We start from the raw sequence: 22304 nt of genomic DNA, 5'->3' as shown, positions 1-22304 counted from the left end.
GCATCAGAGGCTGAGGAAGAGTGAACTAGAGAATGGAGGCTTATTATTTCCTATAGAATTCGCCAAAAATCTGCAGGGGGTGTCTAAATCCATTTTCATAATGGCACTTAACATTTGGAGCAATCTAGCCCTGGGTTACCAATGAAGTGCCCACCAAAAGTTGTTGGAATACAGTTCCCATTACCCTAGTCAGCATGGCCAATGGACAGAACTACAATGGAAATTGTAGTTCAACACACACACCCAAAAATCTGGAGGGTGCTATGAATTCAATGGGAGAGAATTAAGCCTTGCTTAAAGATGTGCCATCAAAAACAGCAAACCTTAAAAGCACATAACTTTGGCTGGATCATGCTCATTCTTCAAACTGCATGCTGTGAGAATATGAATGTGGTCTCACTAAAAGCTCACTACATCTTCCATAAATGTGTCCGGTTTGTTATTAAATATTGTTTTACAAGAGCATCAATCCAAGTCAAGGATTGACTTCTACACACCTTCCACCCAGTAGTGACCTGATTGGCTGAAGTCTTTTCCAATGTTCTCTGTAAAATAAATTGGCACCGAGAAAAACAGAACATTCTCTCAATGAGCACGACCCACTCCCTCATTTATGCATCCAATGTGTCACTCCAAGAGCACAGGCTTTGATCACGAGGACATGCGTATAGCAGACTGCAACCCTAAAGATTTAATAGTGCTCCTTAATACAGCTACTTGTGTCTGTTGACACAGGGAAATTCCAACTGGCCTGACTACTGAATGGAACTGAAATGCAAAAATGTAATGATATTTATATACCCCACAGCTGCCAGCAAACTCACATGCGTCATGAGTCATTCCAGATGTGGATATAAAACAGAGCCCGTCTGTGCAAATGAATTCCCTGATCCCAAAGAGACTTGGTTTAAGGCGAGGTGCCGCTAGTTTGTCAGGAAAAAAATTGCGCTCAGCAAGTTTTTCCTGCTACCAGGAGGGAAGAGGATAAGAATTTGCTGGCTGTTACAGATACAAGGAGAAGGTTGGGAAGAAAGGCCTAACCTATAGGCACAGCTAGGGCACTATTTTTGGACAATCAAGGATGCACTTGAAGACGCTGCTGCTGCTATTGTTATATTACAATGCTCATGCCACTGTGCCTCCCAGGTGGAACCGAGGTAAGAGTTATAAATATAAATTGCTTACAGCAGAGAAACAGAGGTGTTGCACAGGAGAGATCAATTGAGGGCTCCCTCTCCCCATCTCCCTCTACCAGCTCTTGAGAGTGGTCTGCGTATTTGCTTGTTTGCTTATGTTCATCTATTCCCATCGATTTCATAAAACAGCCCCCTGTTTTCTTTCTTCCAAAAAATTAACTTTAACATAGATTCTCTTCCAGCTGTAAAAGGTGGACTTTGAAACCACAGGGTCCCTATCTGGAATTAAGTCCTGTAAACAAACACTACTAATTGGTCTCATATGTTTTTACATGGACTCTGTTCACACAAACAGAAACCCTGCAAGCCGAAGACCTGAACTGAATTATTATTTTTGCTACACTCAACCACATGCAGCTGTACATTTGAGCCTGGCTGATTTTAAACACATTGCGGTGGAATCCTATCTTGACCTCTGCTTTTTCTCGCAATGTAAAGGGAAATTAAGGAAGAACGGTTGATTCCTCTTTTAAAGAAATGTTGGCGTGCCTCTTTTATTTCAACTTAACTTCACACGCACCCGGCTGCCACCATTATTTATTATATGTATATCACCATTCTTTTATTGATCTCAAAGAAGCTTGCAAAACCAGAGCCAGAACCGCTTAGCTTCAGCAAGGGGTCTCTGTACCATGTGCCTTTAAACCCAGCTCTGGGCCTCATCTCATCTTAGGAAAGCTAAGTAGCAGCATTTCTTAAAAGAGGAGTGTATATTATTCATCCACCTCTATTCATATATTACCGCAGCAGCTTAGAAACAACTTCCCTATAGCTTCATCCTATGTCACCACCTAGGTGTGAGCGCAGAAAGGCAGGCAATGGCCCTGATACATTGCACCTTAAAATGGTCAACTATAGCATTGCCCCATTTGATGACACCAGAGCAATACTTCAGATTGGCTCCTGTTGTGGGTTCTGGTTGCAAACACTGTGCTGCTGTGGCAATCCTTGTACTCCATCTAATACATTCACTTGCTGATATACTTGGGCTGTCCCAAAGGAGGACTCCAGAAGGCTTCTGGAGTTCTTCTGGGAATTTAAAAAGGGAGTTTAAAAATGGATAATAATTTTTCACTTTTTCACAGTGGAGATGTAACCACCTAGGTGTGAGCGCAGAAAAAAAGGCAAGGCTAAATTGGGATTGAGCCATACAACTCTCCTGACATGGTCTTCCATTTTTCTGAACCTGGTGCCCTCCAGATACTATGGACTAGAACTCCCACCAGCCTCAGTCACCAATGACCATTATTAGTACAACATACGGCATGGACTAGTTGGGGGGAAGATTGATTGACATATTATTAGGATGCTGCTGCAGTCCTGTATAATTGGGATCAGGTGGGACATGAATCTGCCCCAGAACCAGAATGCTTACATGCAAAGTGGTGGTACAGAATGCATTGTATGCCTGCGAACCAACAGAATCATTCAATGCTTCTCAAAGCTTATCCTGCTGTGTTGCTTGTTGCTATCAGTTCCGATAAGAAAAGTTGACTTACTTCTGAAGGTGATAGCATAGTGCCAAAGGCATTTGTTCCAGGTAGCCAAAATGACTCTTGGTTATGGTGTGCAACCTCCCCAGCCCTGCCTCTGTGCGTCCATTCATCTGCCGCATAACAATTTCTCATGGCACTGATACGTCACACCTTAAAATGATCAACTATAGCATAGAAAGCTTCTGGAGTCCTTCTGGGAATTTTAAAAGCCAATGGGAGTTTAAAAATGGATAATACTTTTTTACTATTAAAAGTGGAGATGTTGGAATGAGAACTTTTTACTTAATCCAGGTTCAGCCTGGGTTGTTACCATCACATACCTGTAAAAAAATTAATCTGTAGCAACCCAGAGATCTACATTCCTTTCTAGGTTATCCAGAAATCAGTCAGGCCAGACACATGTGTAGAAGGTGAATAAGTGATATGCAGGAGCCACGGTGCTTAACACACATGAGTCAGTGTTCTCCGCGCCAGTTGGGTGGCCATGAACCAATTTGGAGAGCCTGCTGGGGGCTAGCCTGGTTAGCTTTGGCTCCATCAATGGCTCTTCTGGTGACTCACTGGTAGACAGCCAGTTTTTGTGCCAAGGAATTCTGAATGGAGGAAGGAGATCCAGCAGTTGGGGCTCTTACACTTGAGTGCAGGGATGGGAAACCATTTTCAGCCTAAGGGCTGCATTCCTTTCTGGGCATTTTTCCAGGGAACCATGCTGGTGGTGGGTGGGGCCAGATGCAAAAGTGGGCAGGGCAACAAAGGTCAGTTCCCCCTTTGTACCATAGGCTGGTTTCTACACCCACCCACCCATCACACCATCCCGTACCCCTCAACCATCTCAACTTGAGCCGGACATCTCAGAATTACAGAACCCATCCTGGCTTCTGATTGGATCCCGGAATGTCCCATTTTTTTGGTCCAGCGCTCTGGTGCAAGTCAGCTGGCTCCCGCGAGAACTTGGGGGGGGGAGGTAAAAGAAAAATGAGCATCCTGGTTTTGATCAGTGAGATGTTGGAGAGTATGCCATCCAGTTAAGCCAAAAGCAGGATCAGAGTCCAAGATCACGGGCTGGTCAGGCCAACCGCTCCCCACAATGTCAAGGAGGATGCAGAGTCGGGGCAGTGATGTGTGTGAGCTTGGGAGACCCCCAAGGGCCCCATTTGGCCCCTGGAACTGAGATTCCACTTCCCTTCCTGAGTACATAGCAGTGATGGCATAAGTGGCCTTCACAAGAGTTGTGGTGCACTTGGCAGTTGCCCTCCTGCATGGTGCTAAAGTATATTCTTTATTTTTATTTTTAATACATATATATCTCACCTTTTCTCCAAAAATCTCAAGGGGGGATGCTTAATTTTCTTCCTCCCCATTTTATCCTCACAACAACCCTGTGAGGTAGGTTAGCCTGAGAGTGACAGGCCCAGGGTCACCCAGCAAGCTTCTTGGCTGTGTGGTAATTTGAACCCTGGTCTCCCAAGTCCTAGTTCAACACTCTAACCACTGTGCCGCCATCTGGCAAGCACACTGGGCCTCTCGTTCAGTGGCAGGGGCTAAAAGCCGCCCTTTTGACACTGCTTGTCTCTAAGGTATATTAGCAGGACCCCTTCAATTGTCACTCCATATCACTCCCAGTGCTGGGGTACCGTACACGTTCATTTCTTAGGGTTATTGAGGATTTGTGAGCATCATTTAGAGGGAAAAAAGCATGGTAACTTATTTGTGTGTTGTACTGTTTATGGAGGCAGGCAAACAACCACTTGCAATAATCATCTTGCTCATATACAGGGGGCCGGATCCATCTCTACTCATGTGCAAGAACCAATGGCCCCAAATAGGAATGCCTGACCCCGTCTGCATGAAAAGGCACATCCGGAGATGTAGACTGGGAAGCAGATGAGTTTCAGCTGGATGTGCTTCTGTGTCCTCAGATCCCCCTTAGAGAACTGGATATTTAACTAACGGGAGTTTCCCTTTTCGTTTCTGCTGGGATCAAAATGTTCCACTGCGTTCGAAAAAGCTCCCTGGAAATATTTAGAGCTGGAATATGGCAATATCTGGTTCGTTTTGCTGGTGATTAATAGTGGGGGCATTGTTAAGGGGTGGCCAGGACCCAGATTGCTTGCCCTTCCCACTTTTTAATGTAAAATGTGGCTTACAGGGCAACTGATCACGCTTCAAGGCCATAGAGACCCTAGTTTCCTTAAGGCATCTATGCTTGTAAATTAGCAGATTCCAGATGGCATTTTACCAGGAGTCCTTTAAGCACTGCTAGGTAATAGGGAAAGTCAAGTTCATGGGTTACTTTGAGGTCCATGTGGCTAAAATGAAAAAAAGAAGAAGTCTGTAATAATGTCCTAACCTGTTTGATCTCTCCGCTGTTATTTGGCACTTGGTCTGTGTTTGCTTTGATTGCACTGTCTGTAATGGAGAAGAAAAACACTTCTTAGCCAAGATTGTTGGGACTGCCCCAAAATCCACAGGTTTTCAAGAGAACTTTGGCTTACAGGACAAGTTTAATTTGTAATTTTTTAAAAAATTAAAAGAGAGAAAGCCTTTGCCTGATTTGGATATTTTGAAACAAATTTGTCCATAGAATTGTACAGTTTTATGGGGTATCGTAGGTCAACTAGCCCAACTCCCTGCTTGTTGCGGGAAACCCAGAGATAGAGAGATGACACCCTTTAGGTGTCACAAGATGGCAACTTCCATCATTCTTGTCCATTGGTTGTGCTGGTTGGGACTTGTGAAAGTTGGAGTCCAATAACATCTAGAGGCCCACAACTACTGCCCAGTGCCATTCCACTTGAAGACCTCCAATGACAGAGAGTCCATACACTCACTCGCTCGCTAGCTAGAGATGGGCGACTCTGTCAGCTTCATTTCCCCCTCGGTTTTTCATTTTTCCAATCTCAAAATTCAGTTCTCCGCACTTCCATATCACTTTGTGGGGTGGGGGGCGGATTTAGTCCTTATGAAAATCCTTCACCTTTTCCATGCAAATTTCTCCTAATATAAACATTTTTGTATGCACTTTCCCCTGTGAACTTTGAAGGATACCTGTGTCTCAGAGAATGCAGATCTGGCATAGCTGTGTTCACACATTGTTTCTGAGAAATTTGGCAGGTTCCCCTTTCAATGCAAACTGGATCAAATTTCACACCCCCCATTCCTACCAGTGAGTAATTGATTCCATTGTCCATACTGCTTTTTGCTGTTATCTTACTGTTCAGCTGAAATCTTTCATCCTGGAATTTAAGCTCCTTAGATTATGCGCTGTTCCTTGGGGCAACAAACATGTCTTTGCCCTCATTCTAGGTAGAATCCTTTGGAGAGTTGGGACTAGATCCTTAGGGATCCCTTCCAACTCTATGATTCTATGCTTCAGGTATCCAAAGTATGCCTACACTCGAGTAGGACCCTGGCAGAGACACATGCCCAACTGGCATGTTCTCTCCCTCCTGGTCTTTTGTTCGGGAGCTTCAAAAGCTTTCTTCAGCCCGAACATCTTAGCGACCGATGCCAACCGACACCAGCACACTTAAGGATCTGCAGAGTCTTCAGAGCATTGCATGACAGACCTCAGCAACTCAGCATTTTGGCTAATCTACTTTATTTACATATAAACACACATGGAGCACTGCAATATGGCTCCCTGTCTCTAGCAGCAAAGAGAAAGAACAAAGGACAATAGTCCCACTTCACAGAACACAGTAACACAAACATCCTGTCTCTGTCACTTCCCACTTTGTGGAGTCAAAACATATACGGTCATGTGAAAGACAACAATCCCATGACTGCAGTAATGGAGCAGGAATTCTAACAGTTCCGCCTCACCCTGCTCCACTTCTCCAAGTTAAACATACTGAGCTCCTTTACCTCTTTTCTTCACAAGACCTATTTTCCAATTTCCATCTTTGTTGACCTCCTTTGGACCACTTTTTCTACATCAAAGATGGGGAGCTTGTGACTCCCATATGTTATTGGATTACCTCTCCCATCAGCCCCTGCTCTATTTCCTTCTCAAAGTGCAGTGCCCTTCTTTATTCCAAGCTTGTTGCTGAATCAATGAGACATCATGGCTTGGTTACAGTGCAGTGTGGGGAAGGGGTGGGTGGGATATTATTATCCCCCATATTTTTAGTGGCCAAAATTTGGTGCGGCACTAATCTGAACGCTTAAAAAAATGTATTTCTCCCTACCCTCCCCAAGAAGCTGTAAACGAACAATAATTATCCATTGTCAGTTGAATTAGGGCAGGATATATTAAGGACAGATGTCTCTAATGAGCCATATGCAGCATTCTCCATGGAATGAGGACTATGCGGTCAGTGACATCTGAAAAAATGGGTTGCCTGCACACGGCAAATCCAGCTAATTATTAACATTTAGGGTTCATTGTGAATAAGTGCAGCATGAAATAACCACAGAGATGTGGTAGATATTTTTGGAACGACTTGTCTGCCAATCCTGGCTAGGGTTGCCAAATGTCAAGGTTTTAGCCTCCTTCTCAGTGCCCCTAGGAAAAGGAATAAAATCTCAAGAAGAAGCTGTTTTGTCTCAGGCCATCTCTATCCCAACCAACCATTCGGCTGGTTCAAGTATCCTGAAGCTTTGCAAAAAGGTTACATTAGGCTAAAATGCAGTCAAAGCAGTGTATATTTGGACTAGGTTTGCACTAAAATGCAGATGTATTTTCACAAAGGCTTTTTTTTTTAAATTGCAAACTGATGTGGAAATGTGGAGGATTGAATTTAAGACTGGAAAAAGAAGAGACAGGGAGCAACCTAAATTGTCAGATTTGCCCATCTTTATGGGGCAAGATGATTGTCAGATTTACTCATCCCTACCTGAATCATAGAATCATAAATGTTTCGAGTTGTTGAGGACCTTGAGGGTCATCTAGCCCAACCCCCTGCAATGCAAAAATCTCAACTAAAGCATCCATGACAGATGGCCATCCAATCTCTGCTTTAAAAGCACCTGGGAATAAGATCACCCATCCCACTGAATTCAGTAGGAAATATCTCTGAGTGGACAGAGTTAGGCCTGCACTTTTAGTCTGGATCTAACCCCAGATCAGTCTGGATCAAACCCAATACCTCTAATTCCACATAAATGCAAATATTCACAGACACTTACAGAAGCTTCTTGTCTACAGGGTCACACTTTTGGCTTGCCTGAGGTTATGATTATCTTTTCCACGGCTCTGCCCCAAGAATAAAAACAAATCATGCCTAGCTAGAATTGGCACTCAGTGAAGTTCCACAGACCAGCTATTATTCTGATTCATTTTTTAATAAGAGTACTGCTTTCTAAGATTATGAAAGAGCTGAATTCATATAAGCAGGAGACAGTAGACTCCTTTTGCAGCATAAAATCTGCTCCTCCTCCTTCTAGAGGGAGAAGAGGGAGTGATTCCACCTGCAATAGCCTAGCCTGCTGACCACTCCCTTTCTCGAACCCACCTAAGGGCAATTTTTGCCAGACGCACGAGAGCATGAGGGCTCTTAGCCATTAGGCTCATTGCCAGGGCCTCACCTTCTTTAAGAGGAAAAGAGCAGAGAACACTGTAATGAGAGCAGCATTTGGAGAGATCGCTTGTTCTCTGTCTGGAGTCTCGCTTTATGTCATGTTCTCTGAAGAGATCATTTGGTGGAGTCGGGTTTTCCTTTCTAGACTTCCTGGAAAATGGGGGCCCTCCACCCTTAATTCCATGACGGTGGGGCTCATCTGCTGAGCCAAACTGCCCCATGACGTCAAGTGTTTCCTCCTGCTTGGAATGAATTCCTTACAGTGAAACAATTTTGCATACATCTGTGCTGTTTCAAAGGATTTGCAGCACTATCCTACATAATTCAGTCGGGTTTATGCCCAGGTAAGTGGAGTTGGGGCCTCATCTTTAAATCTGCATCTTCAGATTTCAAAGCATTCTACAAATTGCAGCTGTGATTGAATTTGGGAAGTACCGTACTTTTTGCTCTATAAGACTCACATTTTCCCTCCTAAAAAGTAAGGGGAAATGTGTGTGCGTCTTATGGAGCGAATGCAGGCTGTGCAGCTATCGCAGAAGCCAGAACAGCAAGAGGGATTGCTGCTTTCACTGCACAGCGATCCCTCTTGCTGTTCTGGCTTCTGAGATTCAGATATTTTTTTCTTGTTTTCCTCCTCCAAAAACTAGGTGCGTCTTGTGGTCTGGTGCGACTTATAGAGCGAAAAATATGGTATGTGGGATAATTCTCTTCCTCCCTGTCCATTCTCCGTCCTTTGAAAGGATATTGCATGATCACGTCATCTAATAGCAACTTACAGTGGGGCCTTGCAAGACGAAAATAATCTGTTCCGCGAGTCTCTTCGTCTAGCGGTTTTTTCGTCTTGCGAAGCAACCCTATTAGCGGATTAGCGGATTAGCGCTATTAGCGGTTTAGCGGCTATTAAAGGCTTAGCGGCTATTAAAGGCTTAGCGGATTAGCGGCTAAAAGGCTATTAGCGGCTTAGAAAAAGGGGGGAAGCGGGGGGGGAAATCGGAACGTTCGCAAGACGTTTTCGTCTTGCAAAGCAAGCCCATAGGGCAAATCGTCTTGCGAAGCAGCTCAAAAACGGAAAACCCTTTCATCTAGCGGGTTTTCCGTCTTGGGAGGCATTCGTCTTGCAGGGCACCACTGTAGGTGTATTTAGGTAATTTGAGACTGGGCTTAATGGCCTCTCTTTAGATTAGGGATGGGGAACCTATGGCCCTCCAGATCTTGCTGGACTACAGCTCCCATTGTCCCTGGCCACTGCTGCATTACATCACTTCCTTCAAAATGTGGCACACCAGCCCTGTTGCATTCAGCGGACCCTCTTGCCCATTCTGCTGACTGGGTTCCTGGGCTTGTGTCCCCAAATCCTGCCCTGGCAGCATCAGCAGACATATAAACACATTTTTGCTAGTCAGGACCAGTTCTTGCATTCTATTTCTTAGAAGCAAACTTCTAAGCAAAACGATTGCCTTTTTAAAATATATAACTAGCTTCCCGCTCCAGACACCCTGTTTATCAAGCATTCATTCTGATTTTCTTGCGCAAAGCTTAAGCAGAGATGAGATTATATACAGTATTTATTGAGCATTTGTTCTGATTTGTTTGCTGAGTGGTTATATGGCAATGAGTATTTGTCCTTCATTCATTTTGCTTTGCTTGCAAGGTGTTTATGCCTGCTGGTCATTCAGTCGTTCCACACTTTTCAGTGCATGCTCCTGTCGTGCTCCAAACTGCAAAGAAGCCTGATTCTTTTTGAAAGTGGATTTGTTGTGCTAGAGCAAGAGAGCAATTTGATCTATTTTGAGTGTGGAAAACTAAAGTTTTGGTGTGTGGATGAATCCTTCCTGCAAAATAGTGACAGTCTAGAGGCACCCCAGCAAAATGCCTATAATCTATGACATAATACCAGTGAGATCACGGTCAGGGTGCTGACGACCTAGTGCCGAGAGTGGAAGGTAGATTTATCTTCCCCATGGGAGTGAAAATCAACTGTCCTTTAACAGTAGGAATTGATAGCTGAGCAAAGAACCATAATTTGGATTATAAGATTCTTGCTTTAATAAAAATTCCTTAAATACTGAAAAAAGGGGGGGAAATGGATGTATTTTGGGATGCCATACTGCAACATTTAGAGATGTGGAAAAACCAGTGAATGCTTATATTCTCCTTCAGGAGATGCAGTTAAAAGCAGTTCGCATTGGAATTTGTAATGGTCAGATTCTGTCACCGTGCCAACACAAATAGTGGAGGCCATGTCAACAGTCCCCACCTGAAAGTACTGTCTGATGCAACCAGCATCTCCATGTGATGCCCATCAGGAAGAGTGGCCAGTTATCCTCTTTCATGCTGGTTTCCCACTGCTTGTCTTCTTTCGCTGTGTGCCTGGCAGGCAGCAAAGCCAATGCACTTTGAATTAAGCAATTTCCCAGGGCCATTTGAGGATTCACACGGTGCACAGCACAGCAGCGGGCTGGCAGTGGCTGCAGCAGGATGAAGTGCTGGCTTGTTTCCGAATTGAAAGCACCCACCATGCCTTCACCCACTGACCACCTCCTTCCATAGTAAAAAGGAAGAAACCAGAACCAGCAGAGCAGTTCTAGGTTATTGTGCAAGCTACACCTGATGTTGCTAGACTCTAAATCCTATCAGCCCGGGTCATTGGCCATGTTGTATGGGATTGATGGGAGTTGGAGTCCTCCAGTGTAAGGGTGGCGCTGTGGGTAAAAGCCTCAGCGCCTAGGGCTTGCCGATCAAAAGGTCGGCGGTTCAAATCCCCGCGGCGGGGTGCGCTCCCGCTGCTCGGTCCCAGCGCCTGCCAACCTAGCAGTTCGAAAGCACCCCCGGGTGCAAGTAGATAAATAGGTACCGCTTACCAGCGGGAAGGTAAACGGCGTTCCGTGTGCTGCGCTGGCTCGCCAGATGCAGCTTTGTCACGCTGGCCACGTGACCCGGAAGTGTCTCCGGACAGCGCTGGCCCCCGGCCTATAGATGTGAGATGGGCACACAAACCCCAGAGTCTGTCAAGACTGGCCCGTTCGGGCAGGGGTACCTTTACCTTTACCTTTAGTGTAAGGGTAACCACTGGTTCCCCATCCCTACTTTAGCGGGCTTGTTCGATCTGCCTACAGGCAGACATTCCTTATAGTATGGATGTGGAACCTATGGCTATCTGGATGCTCTTGAACTCTGAACCCCATCAATTCCAGATAGCATGACTGAGGGAGGTTCTTCAACAACACCTGGAGGGTCACACATCTGGTTAAAATATTAGAACAGTAAGAAAACCACCAAGAAGCAATGGGGTCAGGGCACAGCAGAAGGGCACAGCCAGGTTCAGTCCCTGCCCTCCCCAATTAACATAGGGATTAGCAGCTGGTGATGGGAAAGACTATATGCTGGAGATCCCAGAAAGCCATTGCAAGTCATAGTAACTGCTGCCTCCCACATTGTTTTTGCTGCAATAGCAGCACTAAAGTGACCAGCACTGAAGTGACCTCTCTGGGACGCAATCTTGGGTATCATGTGTGGAGGTCCTGGGCTGCCCAGAGAGCAAGACCCCCCCTTTGGACTCATTGATGTGGTCCAAAGCAAAGCAGAGCATTAATTGTGCTGAGAGTTTCCCAATTCGGTGTATTTTGAAATCCAGTCCTATGCTGGATCAGGGATCTCCTGTCTCCCAAGCAGTCACAATTACTGTACATGATGTGAGTCGGAGGCATCATTAAAATAAATTAGTGCATGGTGAGATGAAATAATTGTTTTACATAAACTCCTCCAGGGGAAGAAGATGGAGATGGCAAATCACATTAATCCTGCCATCCTATTCTCTGATACGGAACAAGTGTCACAGCTCTGCGTTGGTGTAGGGGGAAGCCGAGTCAGCAGAAAAGTTTCTGCGTGGTTTTGTAAACACTGCACCAAATATTGTCGGTACACCTTTCTCCATCTCAAGACCGTTTTTGTTTTTGCACGATTTGCAAAATGAATCACTGGCAATTGGTGATTATGCATTTACTGAGTAAAGCCAATGGAAGAGCAAGCTAACGAAACAAGAAACCACGTGCATAAATGGGAGGAGATAGAAGTCTTAGCGTGCCCAGTGGCCTGGGATGGAAGGGCATGAGGTTTTCAAGATCGCCTTTCGGCAGCCATAAAATAAAAGCCATAAATAATTAGAGAGCCAGGGAACACCCAACAATTCCAGGATCAAATCAGAAACTGGGATGGCTTCTGTAAATCAGGGGCTGTCCCTGGAAAATAGAGACACTTAGAGCAGTGTTTCCCAACCACTGTTCCGCGGCACACTAGTGTGCCGCGAGACGTTGCCTGGTGTGCCGCGAGATGTTGCCTGGAGGGAGGCGGGCGAGTCGGGCGGCGAGAGGCGGGGCGGCGGCGGCGAGGAGAGGCCGCCCAGCGCGGGGCTCTCGCCGTCTGCCTGCCTGGCTGCCTGCAAGCTCGGCGGGCAGCGCCTCCGTCCGCAGCGCCCGCCTCGCGGCTCTCATTCCCTGCCAAAGCTCACCCAGCCAAGCCACGCTTTCCTTCCTGCTTCGCTTTGCTGCCTCCTCCCCCCCCCACCCCCAAAGCTTGGAGGTTCCCCGGCAAGGGGGAGGGAAAAAAATTGAAACTTACACTTTCGTGCGTCCCTCCCGGCGTGACGCTGCGCGCTGACGTCACGGGGCTGTAATGGTGGTGTGCCTCGAGATTTTTTTCATCAAACAAGTGTGCCTTTGCCCAAAAAAGGTTGGGAAACACTGACTTAGAGGGTCTGGAAACGGTGGCATGAAAGGAAATCTGTGTGAGCCCTTAGTCGTTTTGCAATGGATTAATTCATCTATCCCTCAGGAATAGACCTTTCCATGAGTTATGTTCCCCAAAGAACGGTGCTTTAAAATTAATTTGATCATTGTAGCCTGGATCCCTGCCAGCGGTTGTTTAGCAAATAAACATTGTAACTGCTGGGTGATTGAAATTTTAATTACTAAGCAATTAACACTTCAAGATTTCAAGGCAGAACATTGTGCGAAAGGTGCTGCAGCTCAGGCAGGAGGGAAGGGAATGCAAAGGAGAGCAGAACCTAAAAGGAATGGAGGAGGAGGAGGAGGAGAAATGGAGGTCTGGATTGCAACCCCCTTCCTCACAGGGCCATTGTGAGGATGACACGGTGTGGGGGACTGATGGACATCGATCAACCTGAATTCTTTCTACTCCAGCATCCTGTTTTTTCAGTGGCCAACCAGTTATATAAAGAATAATAAAAAAGGACTTCTGATTTAAAGATCTCACCCCCATAGTGTGGGTCCAAAGGGTTGAAACAATGAGCAAAATCTTTATCTCCCACAGGAGATCGAGATGGCCATCAATTTGGATGGCTCTAAAAGAGGATTGGGGAAATTCATGGAGGATAAGGTTGTTGTTAACCAGTAGTTCTGATGGCCACGCTCTGCCTCCACCTTTAAAGGCAGTCATGCTTCTGAATGCCAGCTGTTTGAAACCGCTGGGTGGAAGATGGAGTGCTCTTTCGCTCGGGTCCTGCATGTGGTTGGCCACAAGATGCTAGACTAGATGGGCCATTGGCCTGATCCAGCAGAACATTATGTTCATATGTTCTTACTGTGCTCCCATTAGCAGTTAACCATGGCTCAGCATCCTTCGAGTCCAAAGCCTGGATCTCTTGGAAGTTTGAAGGTTCAAATACCTTCTTGAAGCTATTAACAGCAGTTACAGCTTTAGCTGCTTTAGCAAATTCATCAGCAAATCTCTTTGGAGGTCTACCTTTTGTGGCTCTTTCAGACCTGCAAATTAGACGTAAGTCTTCAAGGCTCTCCTCTTCTTTCTTAGGAGAAAAGTGGCCTATAGTGAACAGTGGTCCCTCCAGTTCTCGATCAGAGCCTTCAGAGGGTCGCAGAGAGGCCTTAGCACTCTTGAAATCCTCTGAACCATCTGAGTCAGTTTCAGATTCAGAATCAGAACCTTCATCAGTGGGTGTGGGGTTTTGCTGCTGTTTGCGTGTCGAGGTCCCCAATCCACCCCCCCAAATAACTCACAACGGACACGTAATTTTTGTTTAAGATTTTTGGCATGATTTTGGCCACAACTTTATTCAATTACAAACTGTGAGTGGTTGTTTAGGCATTGGTTAAGACTATCTGTCCCCCTGCCTGGGGACAGAACTGACTTCCGGGCACCACCGAAAGCCAGTGTGGGAAAACAAGTCGGGGAAGAATTGCAGCTGAGTCACAGACCCTCAATTCTCACCCACAAGCTCCCCGAAGGCTTGCCGGCCCTAGTCCCATTCCAGGGATTGGACGAAAAGTTGGCAAGCCCCAGGATTCCTTTAACGGAATTCCCTTTCCGCAGCAACCATGGAGGGGCAGGCCCATCCTATCCTAACCCCTCCTCCACCAATTTATAACCAATGCCTAACTGCAACCTTACAAGTTGTGACAATTTGCTACGTAGTAGGCAAAAACCACCCGGCCGGCCAATTTGCCAGATGGAAAAATTCCTACCAGGCCCCTGCTCAAAGGCAGACGACCCCATGACAGGCATAGCAAGGTCAACGCAACAAGCCCTTACTCTAGGGCGGGTGGGCAGGTGATCCGTTGCACACAGCAAAGAGAAAGTCCCAAGCTGCGTGCAGAGTATTTAAACATTTTACCCCTCCCACCAAAATTGCAACATAACTTTTTCCCCAGCAACCCAGCAAACCAATCACTGCCCCCATGCCATCTTGGAGAACCTGCCTGGCAACAAAGGGGTGGCTCAGTAGACTCCACCACAACACATGCTCTCCATGAAGGAGAACACGCTTTATCCTCAGACTCCTCACTGTCATCAGGATAACATTGGAAAATTCCCACAGAGGAACCTCAGGCCTGGATGGATTGAATACAGCCCCCTGCCTTCTCCATCTGGCCCTCAGAATTCTCCACCTGCCACACCCCCTCTCCTCAAGCACACCCCTCTATGCCTCTTGTTACACACCCCAAGTGTTTTTGCCTGGCAGGAATGTGTCCTTGAACTCCCATAATGCCTTGTGCTCAGAGGGGAATTTGAGCCTCAGACTGAATAATCTTCCCCATTAGAACAAGAAGGAAAGTCTTGGAATATGGTGTTAGATGGAAGGAACAAAATGGCTAAAAAGGGAGCCATTATTTCAGTTTAAGCCAAGGCTTGTCAGAGCTCAGATACCAGATTTATTATAATTATCAGTGCCGGGCAGAAGTTCAAAAGGTATGGTTTAAATGAAAGGCGTCATTTCTGCCTGATGAGCAGCAGCTCTGAAAAACAGCGGCCCTGCCAGGCTGGGGTGGGTAGCAGGGGCAGCTGCACAGTGAGCGCAACAGCTTCTTTCTTATCTCTCCCTTCCTCCCCAGCGATGCTCTTCCCATCCGCTCAGCGAGTGAAGAGGTCTTCGGCAGCTCTCCTCAACCCAGTGCTTCAGAAGTCTCAGGATGATGTGGACCTTCTGTTCGAGGTTTAGTATACACCAGAGAACCATCTTTCTGTGTAGAAATATACCAGATATAACAATATCGTCAAGGCAGCACAGAGGATAAGGAGCTTGGTGCAGAGCCTCGATAGCCTGGTGGGACAGAAGCACTTGTTGACTCACTGCTGTTTATGAAGGGGAGGGGTGAGGTGGCAGGGCAGGCGGCACAGCACAAATGCACTGGCAAAGCCAACCTGGTGCTCCCGCCAGTGTGTTTGCACCATGCTGCCTTCCTGCTGTCTCACCCATCCTCCTCCTCAGTGACTCACCTGCTCAGAGGGCAGGTGAGTGCCTCTGCCCTACCATGCTCTATGCTACTGGAGGAGAGATGTCATGACATTTATTTGCAGGCTTTTGCTCTCATGTTTAAGAGCAGCCATCCATGCCACTGAAATAAAGTTATGGGCATTAGGAAAAAAACCCTGAAGAATCAAGTTTACTGTGATTAGGGAATGAGGCATATGGAAAGGCTCTCTCCCACATCAAATATAGAATCACAGAATCATAGAAGTGTAGAGTTGTCACTGTCAATCTGTAGCTTCATTGCTGAATCCAATAAGCATGCTTAAAGTTGTCACCATAAAGCAGGAATAGGGAACCATCGTCCCGCACAGCCTGCAAATGTCCCGGAAAAAACAGGACATCCTGTTTTCTCATGCGAGAGCATGGCAACCATTTTGGGTGCCGTGACTCATAAAGGAGCATGGGTGCGAAGACACACGTCCCAGTTTGGGGATTCCAATATGTTGTTGTTGTTTTGAATATTTTATTAGTTGAATATAAGAACAACATATAATCAAATACAAGCAATCAAATACAGTGGGATTCCAAGATGTTGATGGGTATGCACCCCTGGCTATTGGCTGTTCTGGCAGGGGCTGATGGGAATTGAAGTCCAACAACCTGTGGAAAGCCACGGGTTCCGTGGCCCTGCCCCAGAGCAATATTTTAACAGAAATCGTAGACCAAGTTAGATGGTGGTTAGATGCTGGCTTCAGAAGAACGTGGTCTCAGACACAGCTGAGTGATGGGCTACAGCTGTAAGGGCTGCTGACCTGCCTCCTGCCATTTTATTTTTAAACTAATCAGCCCCTTTGTCTGCTTTATGTTCCAATAAAAACAATCTAAATTTAACCTAAATGTTATGCATTGTTCCTGTGGGAGGCTGGCTGGGTTCTCCCTAAGAGCAAATGAGCCGAGTTTTGTTTGGAAGGTACCACTCCAAAATATGGTTGCCCTGCCATCTTTTTGGACAATTTTTCCTCATTCCTCCTCTGTGTGTTTCTGCCCCAGCTTCTTCTAAGTGAGCTGCAGATCAACGACGACCTGAAGATCTCTGTCAAAGATGAGGAGCTGGCTTCGATGAGGAAGGTGACTGCATTTGACACTCTCTGCAATGACGTCATCCCTAAAAGCATCACAGACATTCGCCGACTGAATGCCAGGCTGCTGGGCCACCCTGGGGTGCTAAAGAAAGAAGATTTCGAGAGGACCGTGTTGACCATGGTCTACACAGCCTATAGGGCAGCTCAGTCCCAAGGTCACCAGAAAGACACATGGGCGGAATCCTTTGTGGGTCTCTACAAGGCCCTGAAGCACGACTTGACATTCTCAACCAGCCAGACGTCCTCATCTCAGCGGACTTTGTAGTCCAGAAATTTACTTTAATAGGAAGCACATCTGCCTCTTTGCTTTGTTTTTGTATATATAAAAAGTTTAGGACTGCAGGCGTGGAAAGATTCTTTATTCTCTAGCTCCTCCTAGAGGGCACCTGTTGAAAAATCTTTTACGTGCTTCTGAAATTTCTCCTTGTCTGAATTTCTCCCTGGATTTTGGGAGTTACAAATTGCCTGTGCCTGCTTCTGAAATGGAACCAATGAGTTAAGAATCCTTTCTTATTCTTTTCTCCTTTAAATAATCCGAATTTTGTATGAAGCCCCATGAATGCAGAGTTTTCCCCAGTCTTTCGTGGACATAAGTGATTTCCCCAAAGCTCTGCTCAGATTAGATTGGAAATTAACTGAGTTCTCCCAGAAGGAAAAATGAGACACCTTACCTTTTTTTGTGTGGAGCCAGTCTGAGGACTCAAAACACCATCTCAGTCCTGCCAGCCTGCTGTCTCCAAAAACTCTCCTTGCAAGCTGACCTCAACCCCCAGACACACTTCATTTTCTTTGTCTGACAATCAGTGACCAAATGGGGAGGGCACAGGAGAGAAGGGAATATTGCTCTGTTTCCTTGTTCCCTCCCCAACCTTATTCACATATTCCTTCTCTTTAGAGTGCTAACATCCTGGAGTCCCATCCCAGGCTAGGCCTGCTTCAGTTTGTTTCTTATTTTAATGCAAGCCTACCTGGTTCACATTTTCTGAAACGATCCACCAAACTGCCCTTAAAATTGGGTCAGTGAGAAAGTGGGAGAAACCAAAATGGACAGACGCACCAATCTGTCCATCCCAGCTGACATTAATTTATATAAAGAACCAAGGACATTTCTCTGGCACCCAACATGCCCCTTTGTTTTCAGATACTATGGTAGCCACAAAGCCCAAAACACCACGGCACACATTTTCTCTCCCACTCACTGGCAAGTGGAATCAGTATAAACCATGCAAAATCTGTATAGGGAAAATTAATTTCCATAGACTTATACATCAAGATCAGTTAATCTGATCCTAACTTTTAGGGTACCTTCATTTTACTCTAAGTGAATGAATCATTGGTTCTTTGATGTTCCCTCTTGTTACTCCCTCTAGGTTCATGTGAACGTGCATAAAAAGTGTGTGCTTTGATACACATATATCCAGGGTCAAAAGGCCTCAGAGTTGTTTGTGCAAACAGCATTGCAGGGCATTTTTAAGCATGCCTATTCAGGATCATCCTGTTGTATTTTATAGGTCTTTGTCCCTCGTAAGTGTGCATACAATTGCAGCCTTAATTTTTTTTCCCCAACTTGAAAACTGGTGAATGTTTGGGATCCACGGTGGAGAAAATACCCTTTCAATAAAATTCTCATTGATGAATTCATTAGCTTTTCAGCAGGGAATAATAGGGTTGTGCATTGGCTCTGTGTGCACCTCAGGTAATGAGGCAAATTGGTGTGATACAGGTCACAATATCATGCTCCTGAGTTAGATCAGGCTATTAACAGGTGAATTAGGGAATCCCCAGGGAAGTAGTTCTGTTGCCTCGGTTCCCCCGTGCCCCAAAAATTCTGTGCATGACCTTCCTTTCCTTTCCTTTCCTTTCCTTTCCTTTCCTTTCCTTTCCTTTCCTTTCCTTTCCTTTCCTTTCCTTTCCTTTCCTGAAAAATGAAATCAAGTTGAATGGTAAAATGTCTAGCACTTGAGAGGAGAGGGAATATATAGGAGAGGGGAGATGGGGGATCTTTCATTTTGATGGACATTTTGATTATCTTTTAATCAGTGAATTATTTTCCCAGTGCACTTCACTGTCAGTGATTTAAAGGAGGAATGTTGAAGTAAACATGCGGTCTGCCTTTCTCCTCCATATTCTGGCTGCAAGAACAGGGCATAAGCAGTAGAGTTAGGCTACTGGGGTCTAAGAAAATAATCCCTTTTCCTAACAAACCATCAGAAATCATAATGCCCTCTCTTTTTTCTTCAAGGGGGTACTTCTAGGAAGTGGGGAGTGGGGAGAAAAAACAGTGTCTTTTCTATTTTGTTATAACAAGATAAAATCACCTAGCATGATAGCCCCTGGACCTATCTGTCCGAACTTTGACAGGTTACTTAACTGTCCTTGTGTCCCCATTTCTCAAATGGATTGCCCCGATCAAATTAAGAGAGGGAATGTGGTTTTTTGTTTTCCCACATGAAAATGGTAGTCTGACCTTGTAGGAGAACTGCTGTAGCTACCTGTCAGAAATTTGGCAGTATTCGTTCCTTCAGAAGTGGGAACTGTGCCTGCAATTTGCATCCAATTCTGGAATAAAATAAAACAGTTAAATACTTTACTTCTTTCAGACAACAAACAAACAACAAACCACCTTAAATGTTCCCTGCATGGAAATCCCTGGATGGATCTGTTTGAACTTTGGCAGACTTGATCCATTCTGCAAGGGCTATTGGGCCTACAAATTACATCCACTTGTGTGAAAAGAAGTCATAGCCGCTTTTAGATTTCCCATTCTGGTCAATGGGAGCTAAATAGAGCGTTGGGCTTAACAGGTCAAATTTGAACCCAAATGTCAAACCAGAACAACACAGAGCAGATCTGAAACAGATCAGGCTCCTTCGCATTGCTAGATACAGATACAAAATGAATATTGTGGTTGCTTCACATGCCTAGAACATACTTTTGGTTTAGCTTGGTTAAGAGATGATGACACAATTATTTTTGCAGTTACCCACTGTAAGAGATGAAAACTGAGTTATCCAGATCTCACTTTCCTCAGAGATTGGAGATGATATTAAAGGAATGGGGAGATAATCCCACAATTTCTGCAAATTAAACGAGGAACCTTAGCAACAGTGGCTTTTGAAGCCCCTTTGCACAGAAATGGTGGAGAGTCAGCATTTATTTTCTAGGAACACTAATATTTATATATATCTCCAAAAACAGAGCACTCGCAGTCAGATTGAAAGGGCCCAAGCAGCGTCAACGTCCTGGTATGGCTCCAAGCCTAGAGCTGACTCTGTGTGGGCTCAGACATCTGTTCAGCAATGGCAGATCAAAGATTCTACTAGCTGTGTAATTACACCATTCCTGGCTGTTCCTGTCCTGTGATTGAGTAACTCTGTGGCGTGAGTCATAATTTTGCTGCATCCCCTGCAGAATGAATAGTTTAGTTTAGGTCGCATTTGGTCAGCCAATCCGAGAACCAACAGCAGGCAGTTCATCTTGTTTGACATGCAGCGGGGAAAGGAATCCGACTACATGTGTGTAGCAAGACCACATCTGTGTCACGGGACTCCAGTGATGGGACAGCACACTCCATTGGATCGCAGAGAGTAAAATACCAGTTTGGAGGTGCCAGGCAGAAACAGCTGTGCCCTCTCACTCCTTGTCACCACTCTGCCTGGCTTCTGTTCAACGTCCACTCAAAATAATGCAACATGCCATTGCCACCATGTGTCACACCGAGTAGACCAGCAATGTTGAACCAGTTGACTGTGGTCGCCAGGTAAATTGCCAGGGTTCTCCAGATCGATTGTGAAAGTGAAAAAAGATATTGTCTGGTTGCTCCTGAGCGATTGAGATGTGCCCCGCCCCCAGTGCCATGTTGCATTGGCGCCACTTGTATTCCCCTCGTCTGTGGTAGAGTGGGGGAAGGAGGGATGGTTGTGGACTGCTTGGTGAGTGATTTTATGCAACCCTTTCCTAAAAAAGGCTCAACAACTCTGAGCAATGACAATGGGTAGATCACTGCCAGTTTTATTATACAGCCATACCTCATGTTACGTCCGTTTCATGTTACGTTCTTTCAGGTTACGTCCCGCAGTGACCTGGAAGTATCGGAAAGGGTTGCTTCCAGGTTTTGCCGCTCGCACTTGCGCAGAGGTGCAAAATGATGTCAAGCACATGCACAGAAGCGGTAAAATCGCAGCCTGCGCATGCATAGATGCACCGCTGAGGGTGGCATTCTTTTCATGTTGCGAAGGGGCCTCCGGAACGGATCCCATTCGCAAGCAGAGGTACCACTGTACAGTGGTACCTCGGGTTACATACGCTTCAGGTTACAGACTCCGCTAACCCAGAAATAGTACCTTGGGTTAAGAACTTTGCTTCAGGATGAGAACAGAAATCGTGCTCCGGCGGCACGGCAGCAGCAGGAGGCCCCATTAGCTAAAGTGGTGCTTCAGGTTAAGAACAGTTTCAGGTTAAGTACAGACCTCCGGAACGAATTAAGTACCGTATTTTTCGCCCCATAGGACGCACCGGCCCATAGGACGCACCTAGGTTTTTTTGGGGGGGGGAATAAAGGGAAAAAAGATTTATTTCCCCCCCAGGTGTGCTGTGCTAATCCCGAAGCTTGGGACATGCGGAGCTCAGCGCACCCCAAGCTTCTGGGTGCTGGCAAGCTCTCCGCTAGCCTTGGGAGAGCTGGGTCTCCCATGGCTAGCGGATAGCTTCCTGAAGCCTGGTGAGCAAGAGGGGTCGGTGCGCACCGACCCCCCTCGCTCTCCAGGCTTCAGCGAAAGCCTGCATTCACCCCATAGGACGCACACACATTTCCCCTTCATTTTTGGAGGGGGAAAGGTGCATCTTATAGGGCGAAAAATACGGTACTTAACCCAAGGTGCCACTATACTGGGAGTAGATCGCATCTCTATAGAGTTGGATGTGCCTGGAATAGACCAATGCAGCTGCTCACACATTGCCTGCTGGAATGTACAGCCTTCCAGGGATGATTGTCCCTCTGTCTGCCCACTTGGTTAGGGGGTCTTCCCTAAACCTATTTCAAAAAGTAAAAACCAGGAAACCACCCAAATTGTTGAGCTTTTCTTTACAAAAACGCCAAAAAAACCACACCAAACCACCCCGATTTCTCGGTTTACTTCCTGAAGATCCAGGACAAACCACTGCCTTCTGGAAATTCTCACTGGATTACCAGAGAAGGAAGGATAACAAAGATGATGGACTATGCC

At 45.9% G+C, this 22304-nt stretch overlaps 1 protein-coding gene and 1 long non-coding RNA gene across 2 annotated transcripts; one reads left to right on the top strand and one right to left on the bottom strand.

Annotated features, from left to right (window-relative positions):
• Positions 1-856: 856 nt before the first annotated feature.
• Positions 857-18720, top strand: FAM180A (family with sequence similarity 180 member A). Its single transcript, XM_081212087.1, has 3 exons — positions 857-1157; positions 15579-15679; positions 16988-18720. The coding sequence occupies exons 1-3, from the start codon at positions 1082-1084 to the stop codon at positions 17342-17344; spliced, it is 534 nt and encodes a 177-aa protein (XP_081068213.1). The 5' UTR covers positions 857-1081; the 3' UTR covers positions 17345-18720.
• LOC308596382 lies at positions 8868-12469 on the bottom strand. The gene is made up of 3 exons (XR_014012505.1): positions 11264-12469; positions 9344-10897; positions 8868-8985 (listed from the first exon to the last, which is right to left on the bottom strand). It is a non-coding gene; the product is annotated as an uncharacterized lncRNA (long non-coding RNA).
• Positions 18721-22304: the final 3584 nt, after the last annotated feature.

The sequence above is a fragment of the Podarcis bocagei genome (genome assembly GCF_964188305.1).
Source record: "Podarcis bocagei genome assembly, chromosome: 10".
NCBI lineage: Eukaryota > Metazoa > Chordata > Lepidosauria > Squamata > Lacertidae > Podarcis > Podarcis bocagei.
The sequence above is the reverse complement of the archived record's forward strand: the minus strand, read 5'-3'. Positions and strand labels throughout refer to the sequence as shown.